General features: G+C 41.7%; 2 protein-coding genes across 14 annotated transcripts in view; one reads left to right on the top strand and one right to left on the bottom strand.

Moving 5' to 3' along the window:
- Positions 1 to 18,122, bottom strand: part of LOC107993401 (cilia- and flagella-associated protein 251-like) — a 67,090-nt gene that overhangs the window by 33,171 nt on the left and 15,797 nt on the right. Inside the window, exons 1-3 of one of the 3 annotated variants that reach the window (XM_062083727.1) lie at positions 12,693 to 12,876; positions 11,846 to 11,997; positions 11,532 to 11,745 (exon numbers count right to left, since the gene is read on the bottom strand). The exons of 1 other annotated variant lie outside the window; for it this stretch is intronic. The gene's annotated coding sequence lies outside the window, so the exon portion shown is untranslated. Of the gene's footprint in view, positions 1 to 11,531; positions 11,746 to 11,845; positions 11,998 to 12,692; positions 12,877 to 18,122 lie in introns of those variants that run through there. One more of the 3 variants, XM_062083724.1, reaches the window with a different exon arrangement.
- Positions 1 to 18,122, top strand: part of LOC107993400 (RING finger protein nhl-1) — a 45,529-nt gene that overhangs the window by 11,730 nt on the left and 15,677 nt on the right. For 6 of the 11 annotated variants that reach the window (XM_062083697.1, XM_062083694.1, XM_062083695.1 and 3 more), the window contains exons 3-6: positions 9,454 to 9,635; positions 10,380 to 10,613; positions 14,992 to 15,341; positions 17,350 to 17,625. In XM_062083697.1, coding sequence (XP_061939681.1) covers positions 9,456 to 9,635; positions 10,380 to 10,613; positions 14,992 to 15,341; positions 17,350 to 17,625 — 1,040 coding nt within the window. In that variant the 5' untranslated portion in view covers positions 9,454 to 9,455. Of the gene's footprint in view, positions 1 to 6,435; positions 6,952 to 7,382; positions 7,946 to 9,453; positions 9,636 to 10,379; positions 10,614 to 14,991; positions 15,342 to 17,349; positions 17,626 to 18,122 lie in introns of those variants that run through there. The other 5 variants (XM_062083698.1, XM_062083696.1, XM_062083691.1 and 2 more) reach the window with 2 other exon arrangements.

Below are 18,122 nucleotides of genomic sequence, written 5' to 3'. Positions count from 1 at the left end.
TTTTATTAACCGAGAACGGTTCGATATTAATCGAGTGCATTTCACGAACCGTGGCTTCCACCGCGAAATTAATTAACTATCCGTCATATAATCCAATTAAGAATCCATTCAAAACTTCTTCTTCGAAAGGGGAACACGGAATCGCGGAGTCCCGAGAAATTTTTAATTGACTTCTCGAGCTGCTCCGTGACATTAATTGAATCCCCCTCCCCTCCGTCTCTTGTATCAATCGACCCTCCTCGTTTTCCAAATCTTCGATTCGCGGATAATCGCACGTTCAAAGAAAGAACCGCGCTCGTTCAACGTCGATGCGAATACAGGAATACATAAACGTACGACTACGCGCAGGTAAGGTATTCGAACACGGGCGGAATTCACTTCAACTTTTCTCCCCCCTCTCAATTGTCTGAAATTTCAAGTTTTCCAACTCACCATGATTTTCACGGAAATTATACGCGGAAGTTATAAGATCCCATTGTTGGAAACTCATCGACATCGGGTACGTCGAACGAGCGTCAATATTGGAACATCTCGTAATTAAACATTCGAGGATAGGGGCGGCGAGTTCTATTTATCGAAAATGAGGGAGGGGGTGGGAGAGAAATGAGAGGGAAAGAGGGTAAAGATTCGCGGATAAACGAATCTGTGTCGCTCAAAGTTTGATCGGTCGCCCACTGTCGATTAAGGATAACGTCGTAAAAAAAAAAAAAAGAAAACTAGGTTACGCGATAATTTATCGAATTTCTCTCTCTTTCCCTCCTCGATAACAGTCCAGGGAACAGAGGGGAGAAACGGCGTGGCTTGAAACATAGTCTCGTTCCCCACCCTTTACGGAGAAACGTAATAAATTTTTCAAGCAAAACGGTTGCTTCGCCCGGAAAACTTAGATAAATCAGGCCGTTTGAATCAGAAACACGGGAGAGAGTGGTGAAATATTAAGCGGGACCTGACGTGAATTCTAATTACTCCATTACGAATGCTCCCTTAACGAACCTCCTCCCGGCCCACGGCCCTCGGTAAGTCTCCAAATTATCATTGTCCGAGCGCAAACATCCTCGCCGCGATTCTTCCACGATTTTTACTCCTATTTATTCCGGACCCTCTGCGGGGAAGAAAGTGCAAACGGAAGAAGCGGAGCTGTAACGCGATAAACAAAGCCGGCAAACAACCCTTTAAATCTCCTTTGTTTTGTTATTGCGCCGTTGCGATCGTCGTGCGGCCAGAGGCGCTCGCAAATCTTCCTATCGCGCGCCACCATCGTCCTATGATAACGATTCTTTTTTCCCCTCTCTCTCTCCTTTTCTTTTCCTTTTTGCGGCCACGGGGGATGATTTCCGCGAAAGAAGGGGGAGAGGGAAGAAAAAAAGAAAGAAAACGTTCGAGGGAAAAGGGGGAAAAGGGGTATGAGGGAGGGATATGAGGGATAGAAAGAGAGCAGGATTTTTATATTAAATGCCACGATTCCGCGACGCTGACGGGCGAAACGATGTGACGTTGTTTAAAATATTGCTCGACCCTCCGTTATCAAACGAGGTGGCGAGGGGGGAGAAAAAAATGAAAGGGAAAGAAAAAAGGAAGAAGAGGAGAAAGGGAAAGGGAGAGAACGATGAGGAGAGAGAAGAGAGAGAGAGAAAGGAGAGGTAGTCGCTCTTATTGTAACAACATGGAGGTTTGCCACGAGTTCGACGAAAGTTCGAAAAAAATTGTCCAACCGACACGTAAATCAACGCCGCTGCTTTCCATTGTTTCCTCTCGCGGATGCTTTTGTCAAATTTCAATCTTTTTATAGCCCGGATGACTACGGTGAAACGTTGAAAATATTTCCAAGTTGTTCGTTCGAACGGCTCGCGAGGAATAATGAAAAGAAAATTCCATCGTGATCGAGGATATTCTGTATACGGGATTAACTTTAGACGAGACTTCAAGACCTGTCTTCTCTCTTGACCGTAACCAAATTAATTCCACGGATATTTCTCCATTTTGCGATATATTTTCAACCTTGTTTTCTCCTCTTGATAATCTCGTCGTAAAAACTGCGGCATCTCGTTGCCTCCACCGAATCGCGTTTCTGGTCTAACAACGAGAAAGAGAAGAAAAGAGAAAAATCACCGTGCGATGATCCATGGAAACGGACAGCCTTTACAGATCAGACCGCTCCTCGACGTAGAAGACATCTTCGGCGTATATCGTTTCGATAAATATAATAAAACGAGATAAAAGAGGAAAGAAGAAAAGAAGATTTCGCGGCGAAATCTTTCCCCGAATCGAGAGCGTTTCTCTTGAACAAGATGGGACACGTTGAGAAAGTAGTACGATTCTCGCCAAAACATCACGAATAAAACATTTCTCGAGCGTACAATTGTCGCGCAATAATAACGCACCGCCTCGAAAACCGTGGACAATTCATCGTCTCCAGCCTCTCCCAAGGGTGGAAAAGAAGTCTAAAAAGAAGGGACCGAGAAGAAAACTTTCTCGCTAAGGTCCCAAGCCTCGATGGATTCGCACGAGACCGTAGAAGAAGAGCAAACGGCGCGTAGTAACTCGTGTTTATCTTTTCCTTTGGTGAAAAATTGCGGGGCCCGTTTATATCCCCTCCAGCAATGCTGCCTCCGCCCTCTTTATCTAACGGAATTTCGATTCGAATTGCTGGAAAAAACATTTCCGGGGGAGAAGAGGGGAGGTCGAAATTCACTGGCGAAACCCCTTTGACTCGCAATGGAAACTGCCCCTTGGCGAGGAGAAAAAAAAGAAGGTGGACACGGTTGTTATTCGAACGAAATTCGTCGTGAAAAGACAGCAATCGCGGGAACGAATCGTGGCCCGGTCGAAAACTTTCCAATTGCGCAATTACGGGGCTCGAATTATGCGAATGGAGCACGCGGTTCGTGACTGTCCTTCCGTGCGTCCTCCGTGCGTCGAGCACGATCGTTCGCAATTTTAGACGATGCGCGCCTCCTCATTCCTTTCCTTAACTCTAAACAGCTGGTAGAAAAGAAGTTGGAACGTGTGTTTATCGTAACAATCGTGCAAACTTTAACTTTAAAATTACATGAATTCACGGAAATGACAGTTTAAGAGGCGTGCATGAGTAAATAACAACGAAAGGGGAGGAGAGGAGAGTCGAGTCGACTCGAGAAAGGAATAGAGAAGGGGGGATCAACTTATTCAGATATAGAAGACTGTAGAGTAGAAAATTTTCGAATGATCAACGGATCGATGCGAATGGGGGGGATACGTAAAAAGAGATGAGTAATGGTTTCCCCGTTAACGCGGAAATTGAATGTGACGAGCGAGACAAAGCGAGGGGAATCGGGGGATAGGCGGGAGCAGGAGCGAGGGGGAAGAGGGGAAGGAAAAAATAGCGAGAAAGTACAAGAAAAGGCGAGAAAATACGCTGGGGAGAAGGCAGGGGAGGGAGAGGGGGAGGGCAAGGGCTAAAGCTAGCGGCGAAAGTACTTTCAGCCTCTTCTACTTTCGACAGTGGAAAAATTCATATAGATTTATCCTGGATAGGGACTGCTACGTTCGGGCCGGGCATTTGTCAATTAGAAAGCTGGGAAAGGGCAACAAAATACGAGACGTGTAGAGAATTTTTTCTCTCTCTTTTTCTCTCGTCGAGAGAAATCGATACAGACAACGAGGGGAGGCTGAAACGTATGGTTCGTGAAAACAATGGTTCGTCCATGCTGATAAATAGACGTAGTTTCGTTAAATAGATTCGAGTCGAGCGGGCGATCCCTCGAGAGGAATATTTAACTATCCATAATGAACGCGGATCAACGAGACGACTCGGCCCTCGTTCGAATCTCGTAATTATATCTCGGAATTGGGAGGCCTGTGGATAAAACGCGCTCGTAACACGGAAAAGAGAATCGATTTCAATTCGTCGAGCGAGTCTGAGATCGAACATACGACTCGAATCCAATAATAGGAATCGCGTACGTGTCGATCGAATTCGAATACATCGTATCGCGACACGATTGTGCAACAAAAAGGGGAGACGCAATGATTTCTTTAAACCGGCGTAAACGCGTTTTCTCGACCGACGATACAACGGTATCGCGTTGTCACACAACTTCGTCACAGGCGTTCCACAAATTCTTCGGCGGATCTTCGGTATAAAATTCCTATCGAGTCACGAGCAATTTTTACTTCAACGTGTACTTCCCTCCTAGTGATATTCCTTCCACCTGGATGAATTATCGATCGATACTTTCGACGCGAGATCTCGATCGCGATCTCTCGAACGATTCGCCTTCCGCTCAAAAGGATCCGGGATTAATTTGAACGGAAGAGGAGGGGTTATCGCAAAAATAGAGGTTTGCTATTGCGTTAACTCGTCACGATGGGATTCGATTAAACTTGTCCCTTTGGCAGTGTTCGCAGTGGCACCACCGTTAGGTAAGAAAATTCCCGCTTATCGACCCCTTCGTAACGCGACGACCTCCGACCGAGCTTTTGCCGGCCACCTGGTAAATTCCCGTGTAGAAAGCTGTGTTGCCGACGAGAGAAAAGGCTCGGGTCGATAAGAAAAGCGGAGCATTACTGGCGGGTCTATTCTAAGAGCTCCACCCTGAAGAGAATACGCAGCGCTGGAGAAGGCGAAACGCGGCTGCTAACTTTAGCATCGGATCTTCGTTCCGATGCTAGACGCTAATAGGAACGTTGAATCGCGATCGGCAAACAACCGATGCCACTATTTCTGGCACCGCCAACTTTTTCGCGCTCCAAACCTCGTAACCGGTCGCCTAATAATGTCTTCGCTCCACCTAAGGGATACCTAACCAATTTGCTCCAATTCTAATTTATCTTGTTTGGGAAGGGAGGAGACAACGCGTATTTACTCTTCTCCCCGTTGCTCGTGCTGGGCTAACCATGTTAATGGGAGAGGGGGTTAAATGGAACGAATGTAACGTCGAAAACTAGGAGGTAAATCTATGGGGGTATAAAGGAAGATCGATGGACGGAAGAGGAGAAAAAAAGTTATGGTCGAGGGATGGTTGGTTCGTACGAAAAATATGGACAATAAAACGACGTTGATTCCGCGCTGATCAAAACGGATGTCGAAACGAAGTCGATCGGGCAATTCTCTGAAATTTTCCTCGCGCAACTGTATCCGATCATCTGGATTAGCCTTTAATATTGGCCTCGGTGCTTGGCGCGCCGCCAGATTGAATATAATTGATATCGATTCGCGTCGTGACGTCGTGCATCCCCACCATCCGTTTTTTAACTTTAATTCCGATAAACGGAATTACTTAACTCGCGATTTCCAATCGACTCGTCGAACGCTAATTGCCTCGTCGCCGAGTCCTCTGCTCGCGTCTTTCATTTTACGGCAAAAATCCCGTCCCCGGAATCTTCTCGTTATTTAAGTAATAACACAAAGAACCGATCGATTTCGATCAATTTTTCGTTTGGAAGAACAAAATGTTTGACGCAGAATTTCTGCAAAAAGATACGCGCGGCGTATCGAATACACCGAATTTTTCGAGACTCTTCGGGACGCGAATTCGAACGGCGAATTCGTCCCGTTTAAATTTATCCGAGCGTGTCGACGTATTAATAAATAAATGATAGATCACGAGGCGACGAACAGAGGCGTACGTACGAATACCTTCTAAATCGGGAACGATAATTAAAGACGCGGAAAAATAACAATGGCAGGAACCGATGGTCCACTTTCACCGTCCCCTATTGATTTTCGATACGGGGGGAGAGGGGGCCGTGACAGGAAATTGAATAGGAATTTCCATCGATCTCCGTCGAAACGACAAAATGCATATTAATGCTGACGTTAAACAGAAGGCTTTATTAAATGGCGCTCGTTACACGGCCCTCGTCAATCCCCGGCTACAAAACGGGACAATTGGAAATTAGAAATCAAATCCGGTATTGTCGCGGCTAATTTAGAGTGAACGACATCCGAGCAGGGAATTCTGGCCTCTGCCCGTTGACAACCACTACGAGCGTGGGGGGCGCAATTTAATAACAACCGATCATCGACCAACCCTTTTACCGATAATACAACATTCCAGATATATCCCAGATTGATTCTCTATCAAGATCCATTTTTCAAACGATCTTTCAAGCAATCGCGTTAAATCAAGGTCCTCTCTTGTCTCCTCTCGCTCGCGAAACACTCTCTCTGTAGTATTCGCCTTCGTCTGACAATCGAAAGCGAAATTTCGTTCGAAAGATCGATTCGAAATCCGCTTCCCCAACACGCGCCAGTGTCCACGAACGAGCACGCACGCGTGCGTGGATTCTAAAAGTGCCGGTGTGTGTACGTGTGTGTTTCTTGCGTGGATCTTTCGTCGAAAACGTACCGGCGGAAATCGAAGGTCTCCGTCTAAGTATAGAACCCGGCTCGCTAGCGTAAGTCTGCCCGCTGACGTCGAAAAGTGTCGGTATATACCCTGGACCGACCGATTCCAGCGAGCGCGGTGTGTGTAGTCAGTATCTCGTGGACCGAGATCGCGTCTTAGCCTTGGTCTTTTCCAGTTTTTACAATTCTTCTCTTTCGTTTTTTTCTTCTTTCCTTCCTTTCTTTCACGCCAACGTGAATTCCGAGGGAATAGCGGCGAGTGTTCATGAATGGATCGATGGGAGCGTAGCTCGCGAGTGTGTCGCGTGTGAATACAGCATTTTGTGCACGTTTTTTAAAGTTTCTTCGTTCGAGGGAAGAGAAAAAAAACTTTCGGCAAGAAAGTTTGTTCTTCGGCAACGGAAGAGGCGACGCTGAGTTTCGTCGATAATAGGGACTTTCGTTCCTTTTTTTTTCCTTTTCTTTTCTTTTCTTTTCTTTCTTCTCCCCCCTCCTTTTACTCCTCCTCCCTGCACTCCGTTTTTATCGTTCGACGAGGAGAGAGCACTCGGATTTATTTTATGCCGACGCTTTGAAACTTCGTTTCAAGGAAGAAGGAGAGAGTTTACCGTATAATTCTCTGGGTACGTATGTTCCAAGTAAACTCTATACCGTTGATCCGAGGTTCTGTTATTGCTCGTTGTTTAAAGAAGTGCCTCCGACGAGAATAGGCCAGTCAGAGGAAGAATGACTTTTTTGGAAAAGAAAATTCTGGGACGAAACAAAGAGGAATTGGATTTTCGTATGTACGCGCGCACGCGAGACAAATGTTTTCCCCTGGCTAACGAATAATAAAGAAAAACTCGAATCGGACAAAGTTAGCTTTCGATTTCGAAAGAATCCGAGAAAATCCCAATTGACAAACAAGAAAATACACGCAGCAAGCATCGCGATAATAAAACAGAAATATCCCGTTTCACGTGTTCGACGCATCGAGCCAAACAAAATATGAATACCGAGTAAATGAGCATTTGGATCGTGACTCGTTGAAACGACGCCCACAATTTCAGATCGGTTTCGAAGCAGACAAAGGAAAAGGCTGAATCAGCTCGTGACGCCGCATTTGATTTTCGCTTGGCGCGAAAATAATAACGCGGTGCCACGTGCCGTCTCTGCGAGTATTTTCTCGACGAGTCATCGAGCAGAGTCGAAAATCTCGTTCGAATTTCCTCTCCCGTTATTCCTGCCGAAAAGAAAAACAGAAAAGAAGAAAGAATTTCTCCTCGTCGAGCCACAATCTCGTTGAAAATCTAGAGACGTGGTCGACAGATTCCGCCGTCGAATATAATAAACACGCGAGTATACGCTCATTCTTTGTTCGAACGACTCTCCTTGTATTTTTCATCGAATTTTCCCGTGAGCCACGCGCACACCCCTCTCGTTGCTTCTTCTTCGTCGCCTTCCGAACGAACGCGATCGCCAAAAATATCATTTCGGATCCCAACCAATCGAGGAGACGTCCGCTATGAAACAACGAGTCGAATCAGAGATCTCTTATTTTCTTCGTCCGCTTCGAGGAAAAGCAAAGGGGGAAGGAAAGGTTCGTTCGTTTCCCCGAGGAGCTGCATCGTAAGGAAGGTAACTGGTGTCAAAATAGACAGAAATTCGTGGAAGCCGAATTAAGTCGGCAAAGCTTCCGGCTAAGCGTGTCAGGATTAACCGCTCTTCTCCTTCTTCTTCGTCCTCCACTTTCCATCCGGAAAGTTGCTAATACGACACAGCGCTACCCGCCTGTTGCACCCCTCGCAATTCGCTTTTAAGATCAACAAGTGGTTCGGTCTAAGTGTAACAATGCTTTCTAATGTACGGCGGCCCGCCTCTGTTTCGTGGTGAGCACTTTCGCGAGAGAGAGGGCCGGATCGGTCCTTGGCACGGCCTTCCACGTTTAACCACGTATCCTCGACGTTGCGAAAGAACGCGGAATGGGATTTGGCTCCGATCGTCGGCTACTCGCGCCTCCAACTCGAAACGCTTTCGAATGATACTTCGATGCCTCCACGGTTTTAAATTTAACCCATCCGCGTTTCATGCTTCTTCTTCTTCTTCGATGATCGGGGGACGAGCCAGAATTTCAAATAAAATCGAATTATTATTTTAAAAAGAGGATCCGTTCGAGTCGATATTCTATTCTAAACGAGGTTTAACGGACGGACGAGTGTCACGAAGGGATGGTACGTCTGTGTGATCGAAAAATCTGCGTTATTTTGCTTGGCTCGAGGCTTCGTTTACGAAAAGTGAAAATGAAATCGTTCCGAAATCATCCTATCGATCCAAGGGGGGCGAGGGGATTCGTTATTAATTTGGCTTCTTTCGAAACCGAGTCCACCATCTCTCGAGGCTATAAATCGATCGAGGCAATTTTGTAACGATCCCGGTGTACACGAGATGGTAGATTCGGTGCCAAGCCGATCCAATTTCAACCCGATTCGCGTAAAAATTGACGCCCGAGTTGTTCCTCCTCGACAACTTGGATGATGCATACCCGTTTCGTGTCTCGAAATAGAAGAGGCAAACGACACTGAGAGAACTTGACATTGTCTCGTTGGCCGCGAAGAATTAAGGGGAGAGGAGGGGTAGAAAAAACGCGAGAGGCCTAAACGTCGAGGAACTTGGTTAGAGACGAAAGGATGAAGGGAAATTAGAGGGGTTTCTCTTAAGCTCCGTCGAATCGAGAAGAAGAAGAAGAAGAAAATATTTATCGGAATGAATGTAATATCGGTGTGGGGCGCGACACGATGAATAACGACTTGGCACAACGGAGATCTCGAATTGCAACAGGCCGTGAATTACACCGTTTGAACTATTTATTAGCTATGACGAGGATGAGACTTTGTATTTCGAGGAGTGGCGTAAGGGATTTTTTTTTCTCTTTTCTTTTCTTTTTTTTTTTTGCGGGGAAATTGGTTGAAACCTGTGACGCGAGACCTGTGACTGAAACGAATCTCTCTTTTACGATACGATAACGAGGATCGCTCGAGGATCGTATCGTTTTGCGCGTGTACATTTAACGAGATGAGGACTTTTAACGAGAGATGATAACGAAATAAAACTCGTTTCTTTTTCTCTCTTTTTTTCATGTCCCTCAGGCATGGAGCAGTTCGAACAACTGCTAACGTGCGCGATATGCCTGGACCGGTACAGGAACCCCAAGTTGTTGCCGTGTCAGCACAGCTTCTGCATGGAACCGTGTATGGATGGCCTCGTTGACTACGTGCGTCGACAGGTGAAATGCCCGGAATGCCGTGCGGAGCACCGTATACCCTACCAGGTGAGATATTCAATCCGGATCTTTCCAATTTCTTCGTATTAAAAAAAAAAAAAAATTCATCGAACGGCGTCGAGCGGTTTCGTCGTGGAATCGGGGGGAAAAGAAACAAAGAAAAAAGACGTATTTAAACTCGTGGAGGGAAAAAACTCGTAACGATGATAACTCGTCTCTGAAATAATGAAACGTATAAAATTAAATATAAACAAGATTCCAATCCGATCCGCGTGGCCTTCGTCTTTATTCAACCACGGATCCGCACACGATCCCTCGTTAAATTGGATAAAAATTTCACACAGTTTCTTGCCTCTCGACGCAAACCATTTGTTCTTGCTATCCTTGTGTATCGGTGTAAAAAAAAAAAAAACCGTGGACCGACGATTCGACATCAAACGTAACTCGGTTGTCCTTAATTAAAAGCGGCGACGCGAACGACAAACGTTGGATAAAGCTTGGAGGGGGAGAAGGAAGGGGAGAAGGGAAGGAAGGAAGGAAAGAAGGAAGGAAGAGGGTTGAAACGGAGGAATGCAATTGGAAACGATCCCTCTCTCTTTCTCTCTCTTTCTCTCTCCCTCTCTTCTATGAAATTCAATTTCAGGTAAAAGCCGTGTACGCGTCCCGAGATCAAAGTTACCCATCCCTCCCGTTTGGAATTTCTTTCGTTTCCGTTTTCGAAGGAGAATCATGATTATTCGATCGAAAGAGAGGCGAGGAGTTAACTCGTTCTCGTGTGTTAATACCGCGTAGGGTGTTCAAGCGTTCCCGACCAACGTTACCCTGCAACGATTCCTGGAGCTGCACATCGAGATCACAGGAGAGTTGCCGGACCCGACCAGTGGCCAAACCATGGAACGTTGCGGCGTTTGTTCCGAGAAAAGCTACTGCAGCCTCTGCGTCCACTGCGAGAAAAAATGTTGCCCCGAGTGCAAGGACGCTCACATGGACATCCTGAGGCGTGAAATAACGCGCATCAATTCCCAGGTAAGAAAATCTCGAAAGAGAGAGAAACGGTTCAAGATGAAAAAACGATTTCGTTTTCGTCCCCATCGATCTGAAATCTATTTTCGATGCGTTGGATGGAACGACGAGGTCTTATCTCTTAGCAGGTGTGAAACGAAAAGGGATCGTGGAAAAAGAAAAGTGGAAATATCGACTTACCAAGGAGATGGGAGAAAACGCGGATTTCACGGTTGGACTAACCCTCGGTTTCTTCTAATTTCCCGACTCTCCCGCCGATTAAAAACCCTCTCTCGAGGATTAAACGGCAATCCGAGCCGAGGTGGAATAATCTCCACGATCATTGTCGGCGGGGATTAAAAACAGACTCGAGCAGACTAGACTCGTGGATCGAGTTCTTCTTTATTAAGAATTCGAAGGGATCGGGGGTCGAAATTGGAGGGATCGGACCGATGGAAATCCTCGAACTGTCTCCGAAAAACGCTAAGCCCCGGGAATGATTCGCGTTTATCTCCAGCGTCTAGCGAATGAAACTCGATAGTCTTTGAGACAGAAGTAGAGTTTACGATCGAATATCGACAGCTCGTGAATATTGCTCTTTGGGAGGAGGGGAGGGACAGAAAAAAAGAAGGAAAGAGCATTCGTGCCTGAAATTCAAGATCGTCCGATCAAAAAAGTTCTCGGAGAGCACATTCACGATTCGATTTGCCAGCCAAAAAATTCCTACCGTTTTTCCTACGTGTCATTTTCCTTCCTACGTCGCGAACACTGTGTTTTCTTCCTAATTTCGGTCGAAAATCTTCGCGATCGATCGTTTCGAGAAAAAAAAAGAAAGAAAGAAAGAAAGGGAAAAAGAAAATCGAATTAAATTTTAAAGGAAAAAAATAAAATATCTGGGTGAAATTGGAAACATTGATATACGTTGGAACGTTAAAAATATACCTTGATCGGTGGCAATACGTTTTCCTTGAATTGGCCTACGATGTTGCCACAGGGATAATAAAAGCAAACGAAGTAAAATGCCCCGTTGATAGCTATGGCTATCCCAAGTCCTATCGATTGCGTGTTCTTCCATACTAGTTGAGTGAAGTTGCCCACACCGTTTAAACCTTTTGCATCGTCATCTCCGTATTTGTAGTAATCACCCTCTCGATACCTAAATTGTTACCATTTCGATTTAATCACTGTAGTAAATTTAAAAAAAAAAAAAAAAAGGTAATTCTTATTCTCCTTCGAGATGCATAAATTTAACCAACCAAGATTCCAATGGATCCTTCGCTTTGATGTCGTAAGGCAAATTCCTCCACGGGGATATGTATATGTTTTCGCCGAACTTCGGGTCCGATTTGAACTGGAGAATACCCTTTCTCGCTAGCCTCTCCGCCCATTCTTGTGCCAACTCGTTCAACTTGAAAAGAATTCCAGTCGTTAACGATTATGGAATATTCGCCTCGAGTTCCATTCCGACCGGTTTACGTTTCAACCTCGTTGAAATTTATCCGCTACGAATCGAAATCTCGTCGCGGATTTATAATAAAAATCTACAATGACGGTTTCGCGGACGGTGTTCGATATTTCATTTCAACGAAACCAAGCCAAGTTTAAAGCTAGCTGCGAGAAGAATATTTCTCGAGGAAATAAGAGGAAAGCCGTGTATACCTCATCGTCGATTTTTAACGGAGGGGAATTGTGAATAGCTCGATATTTATTGTGCAGTTTAAGGAAATCTTCAACGAAATTCGGTGGGAAATTTCTGAAAAAAAAAAGAGAGGAGGAGACGTTATGGTTATTATTCGCGAAAAAAAATGGATATCGTAGTAGGAGAGGCGATTCGAATAAATTCTCACTCCATTTTTATAATATGCGAAAAAACTTCAAGATTCGGGAAACATGGTGATGAAGAATGATCAATAATCACGACGAAAATATTGAAATTGTTGTGGTTGGGGGGGTCATTTCTTCTTGCAGAATTTTAAATTAATAATTTATAAGGAAAATATAGCTACATGTTTGCGAATTCGCGGTGAATGATTTAGGTTATGGGAATTTTTTGACAAATGAGCGAACAATCGCGAAAAGAAAACGTTTTCCTCGAGCCCCTACCTTGGCAACACGACCAACGATGAAAAACTTCCAAAGTACTTCTCGATTTCTGCTTCTGCAACGCTTCGAACGATGTTATTCGGCGTAAATTACGCTGATCGATCTTGAAATTTTTAAAATAGTCACGGAAATATGGAAAGCGAACTGCGTATCAACTCGTTTCGAATGAACACTGACGAATTCAGGTCAACATAACCGCGTATACTACGTATAACTAACGCGCTATGTATGCGCAATCCGAAAATATCCGATCGGTATATTTGCCCTCTCCTAATGTTTCCAAAACAAACGGTTTCCTTTCGCGATACGAATTCCTAGTTTAAACGGGAACGCGACGCGACGCGAAGCACACGCGTTATCGCAATCGTGTTCGAAGAAGAGAGAAGCATGATTTTTATCGCGGCAACGTTTTCTCTTAATTAAAATTCGTTTCTTTTTTTTTTTTTACCGTTCTTCGTTTATCGATTGATTAAAAATCAAAATTATATATTATAAAATTTTCTTATTCTAAAAGATTTTTATCTTTTTTACATTCCCAAATATTTTCAAATATTTGTTATAATCCGAAACGAATTTTTTTTTACCATTCTTTGTTTATCGATTAATTAAAAATCAAAATTATATAAAATCCTATTCCAAAATCGTTTAATTTTAATATATAAATTTTATAATATATAATTTTGATTTTTAATCAATCGATAAACGAAGAACGGTAAAAAAAATTCGTCGATCTTTATCTTTTTTACCTTCCTAAATATTTTCAAATATTTGTTATAATCCGAAACGAATTTTTTTTTTACCATTCTTTGTTTATCGATTAATTAAAAATCAAAATTATATGTTATAAAATTTTCTTATTCTAAAAGATTTTTATCTTTTTTACATTCCCAAATATTTTCAAATATTTGTTATAATCCGAAACGAATTTTTTTTTACCATTCTTTGTTTATCGATTAATTAAAAATCAAAATTATATATAATAAAAAAAAATTATATATTATAAAATTTTCTCATTTCAAAAGATCTTTATCTTTTTATCTTCCTAAATATTTTCAAATATTTGTTATAATCCGAAACGAATTTTTTTTTTACCATTCTTTGTTTATCGATTAATTAAAAATCAAAATTATATGTTATAAAATTTTCTTATTCTAAAAGATTTTTATCTTTTTTACCTTTCCAAATATTTTCAAATATTTATTATAATCCGAAACGAATTTTTTTACCATTCTTTGTTTATCGATTAATTAACAATCAAAATTATATAATATCCTATTCCAAAATCTTTTAATTTTAATATATAAATTTTATAATATATAATTTTGATTGTAATCAATCGATAAACGAAGAACGGTAAAAAAAATTCGTCGATCTTTATCTTTTTTACCTTCCCAAATATTTTCAAATATTTATTATAATCCGAAACGAATTTTTTTTTTATCATTCTTCGTTTATCGATTGATTAAAAATCAAAATTATACATTATAAAATTTATATATTAAAATTAAATTAAATTATATATTAAAATTATTATTATAAAATTTTCTTATTCTAAAAGATCTTTATCTTTTCCACCTTTCCGAATATTTTCAAATATTTATTACAATCCGAAACGAATTTTTTTTTACCATTCTTCGTTTATCGATTAATTAAAAATCAAAATTATATAATATCCTATTCCAAAATCTTTTAATTTTAATATATAAATTTTATAATATATAATTTTGATTGTAATCAATCGATAAACGAAGAACGGTAAAAAAAATTCGTCGATCTTTATCTTTTTTACCTTCCCAAATATTTTCAAATATTTATTATAATCCGAAACGAATTTTTTTTTTATCATTCTTCGTTTATCGATTGATTAAAAATCAAAATTATACATTATAAAATTTATATATTAAAATTAAATTAAATTATATATTAAAATTATTATTATAAAATTTTCTTATTCTAAAAGATCTTTATCTTTTCCACCTTTCCGAATATTTTCAAATATTTATTACAATCCGAAACGAATTTTTTTTTACCATTCTTCGTTTATCGATTAATTAAAAATCAAAATTATAAAATCCCATTCCAAAAAATTTTTATCTTTTTTACCGAAATATTTTTAAATATTTATTACAATCCGAAACGAACTGCACAGGATTATTATTTTATCCAAAGGGACGCGATATAACGCTTGTATAACAGCATTTTAAATCTGAAAATCCATCGAAATGAATGGTTTTCAGAATGGGAGAGAGAGGAATATTAAATATATACGTTGGATTAAAAACAAATGTTATTTTTGCAGATTCGCAGGGGGCTGCACAGGTTGCAAGACGCGCTCACCCTGGTAGAGAAAAACACATTGGGTCTACAAACAAACTGCGCCTCGGTCACGGAAGAGGTGGACGAGATTTATCGGAGGCTGAGTAAGGCTTTGAAAGACCGTACGGAACATCTGCGTAACGAGGTCGATCGATACCTGAGCACCGAGCTCAGAGGCTTGATTCAACTCAAAGAGAATCTCGAATTGGAAATCGCGAATATTCAAAGCAACTGCGATTTGGCGGAGGCTCACATCAACGAGAACGTGCCCTGGGACGACTCGGAACTCCTCGATACAAAAGAACTCTTCCTGCGTACGGTGGAATTCATCAGGTTTGTCATCGAATCTCATCCTTTTTCTTTTCTTCCCACTGGACTCGAATCCGTTGCATCGCGAAATATCTCACAATTTTCATATTTTCTGGATAATTTAATCGGGTACAATATATCGAGTATCTTCTACGTTCTTAAAAAAAGAAATGTTCGAATCTTCTCGAGGGAAAAATACTTGAAAATTTGTAGATTTGTAGACAGAGATAACCATTTCCTTTACGATAATATATAAACTGTACTTAAATTTGATCCATGGAGAATCAATTTCCGAAAAAGTAGAAGAGTAAAGTATCTCGTTTCTCGTGCTTCGTCGAGCGTAGGATTTAATGTCAAAAACAGATCGGAATCTCGAAAATTATTATTATCTTTCTCGTTTCTGTCTCCTGCGCGAGAGAGAAAATAAACCACTCCGTATCTCGCTCTCTCAACACTCAATTAAGAATCAACAAATTTCACGCCAGACCCGATAAGTTTTCTGAATAATCAAAATATTGGAGACGTTGTCTCGCCCACGCGCCTCTCTCTCTCTTTCTCTCCTCCCCTATAAATTTGCAAATAAAAATAAAAGTGTAATTACACGAGAAGTGGAAACATAATTCGCGACAAATCATCGTTCGCCAACTTCTATCTTCGCTTTTCCCTCTCTTCCTCTCCCTCTCCTTTCCTTCTTTTAATTTTTCTTCATTCAACAATCTCGTACAATCTCCATGCGATGAATTTGAAAATTCGCCAGCTGGGAGTATTAAAAGAGTATTTATTAGTCCCCGGATGGATTTAACGGGTAAAAGGAGCTCGGATGTAGAAATATTATAAGTGAAATAGCAGGGTGGAAAGTACGGGCGAACGGGTTTTAAAGACTTTACATTAAAAATAATCGTTCGAACGATCCTTTGAAAACGGTCTTTTTTCACCGCTTTTTGGCCAATTTATTACAGATTAAAAAGTTGGTCAAATCTCGTATCAAGGTTGCGCGTGTGATTCAATGCGAATTAAATGTTAAAATTCGTTCGTTTCCTTTAAAGAACCGAAAAGTTTTAATTCTTCGAGCGAGACTAACGATAATAATAATCGGATAGCGGAAAATAAATCGAAAAATAAATAAAAGCAATTTTACGAGGGATAATACACCGTCGATTCTTCGTCTACGTTTCTCTTCTTTCTTTCTCCAAATTGCTTCTCCGATATCTCACCAACTTTTCCATCGAGAAGGATGAACGTCGTCGACTCGAAAGACGCAAGACGCGCAACAACTCCGGACAACTTTTCACGCTCGATCTCCCATCATGGCGCATAATGTAAATGGAACCTTTCTTTCCTTAACTTCTCCAAATTCTGCTTACGTCTCAACTTTGCCCGCGACTATTACCAAAACCTGCACCTCTCAGTTTTAAACGAGAGTCCTCCCCGTTTTAACCTTGGCGCGGTTATTATTCTCGTGGAGGGAACCCAATGGAGCAAGGGAAAGCTTGTTCGCGAAATATTTAACACCTTCCCTTCTCTCGATGACGTGACGAATCGGCGGCGTACGAAAAGAAGAAGAAGAAAAAAAGAAGGAAAAAAACGTACAAGGGGAAGGAAAAAAAGAGGGGATCAACTTTCCCATACAAAATTCAAAGGTTATATCCGAGCAGAGGTGATATCATTAAGATTGCAAAACTTGCTGATCCTTTTTAAAGGAAGAAAGAGGATTTGAATTTTTGATGAAATATAAAAAAAAAAGAAATCTCCTCTCTACCTTATATAGCACACGTATAATCGAAACGAAACGTTCAAGATTCGCGGGACTCGTGATTTCATTTTTGATAAGAATGGGTTTCTTTTCTTCGACGAGACGAGGGAGAATCCAATTTCAACAGAGAGAGAGAGAGAGAGGGAGAGAGTTTCTCCAAATTCTGGAAACACGTAGTATTGATAGCAATCCCGTACATCGTCGCAATCTGGCCACTAAGACACAAAAGATACGATAATTTACTTGGTAAAGTTAATTTACATGTTGGTTGGTTGGCAGGAACTTCGAGTACGAAGCCGGGGATTACAGTCGACGGGTGCGTTTCGTGATGGCACACGATCCGAATCAGCTGGTCCTACACGTAGCCGGTTACGGTGAATTGAATATCAAGCCGGAGGCCGGAAGTGGAGGATTGCTGGGTAGTTCGAGCAGTCTGGCACCTCCGGGGGGATCACCGGGTCTGATGAGAAGCAAGAGCGACCATCGTTTGGCCTCGCAATACAGGCAGCAAGAGGAGGAGCGGCTGGCGAGAAATCGATACGTCCCCGAATACGAGTAATTATCCCTTCTACTAGTTTTCGCTTCCCTATTTATTTATCCGTCTTCTCTCCAACAACAAAGATAGAAAAATTCCACTTTGTCTATCTGCTCCGTTTTGTTCTTACTGGACTGTACAACAGATCCCTCTTCTTTCTGACTCTCTTTGCGTTAATGGAGCTCGATTTTTCCAAATAGAAGCGTTCTATATATACGTGTGTGTGTGTATATGGTACGAAGAAAAATTGCTTTCATGCCACTTTTTTTTTTTTCGTTAACTCTTTTTTCACTCTCTCGGAGGAAAAGTTTCGGATGGAAAGCCTACTCTACGTAGTATTCCGATATATTTCAAAGAGTTACGAGATTCACTCTCTCAAGCTTAAGAGAAAATGTATCGCTAGGGTTACGGCGAGTTTCGAGTGTCGTGCTAGACGTTGTCGAGTCTACTGTTTATGGAACAGTTGGTGATATGTTCGAAATAGTAGAAAAGTGTGTGGCTGGGATAGGCTTAGAAA

The sequence above is a fragment of the Apis cerana genome, linkage group LG13 (assembly GCF_029169275.1).
Source record: "Apis cerana isolate GH-2021 linkage group LG13, AcerK_1.0, whole genome shotgun sequence".
Lineage (NCBI taxonomy): Eukaryota > Metazoa > Arthropoda > Insecta > Hymenoptera > Apidae > Apis > Apis cerana.
This window is presented reverse-complemented; position numbering and strand designations above follow the sequence as displayed.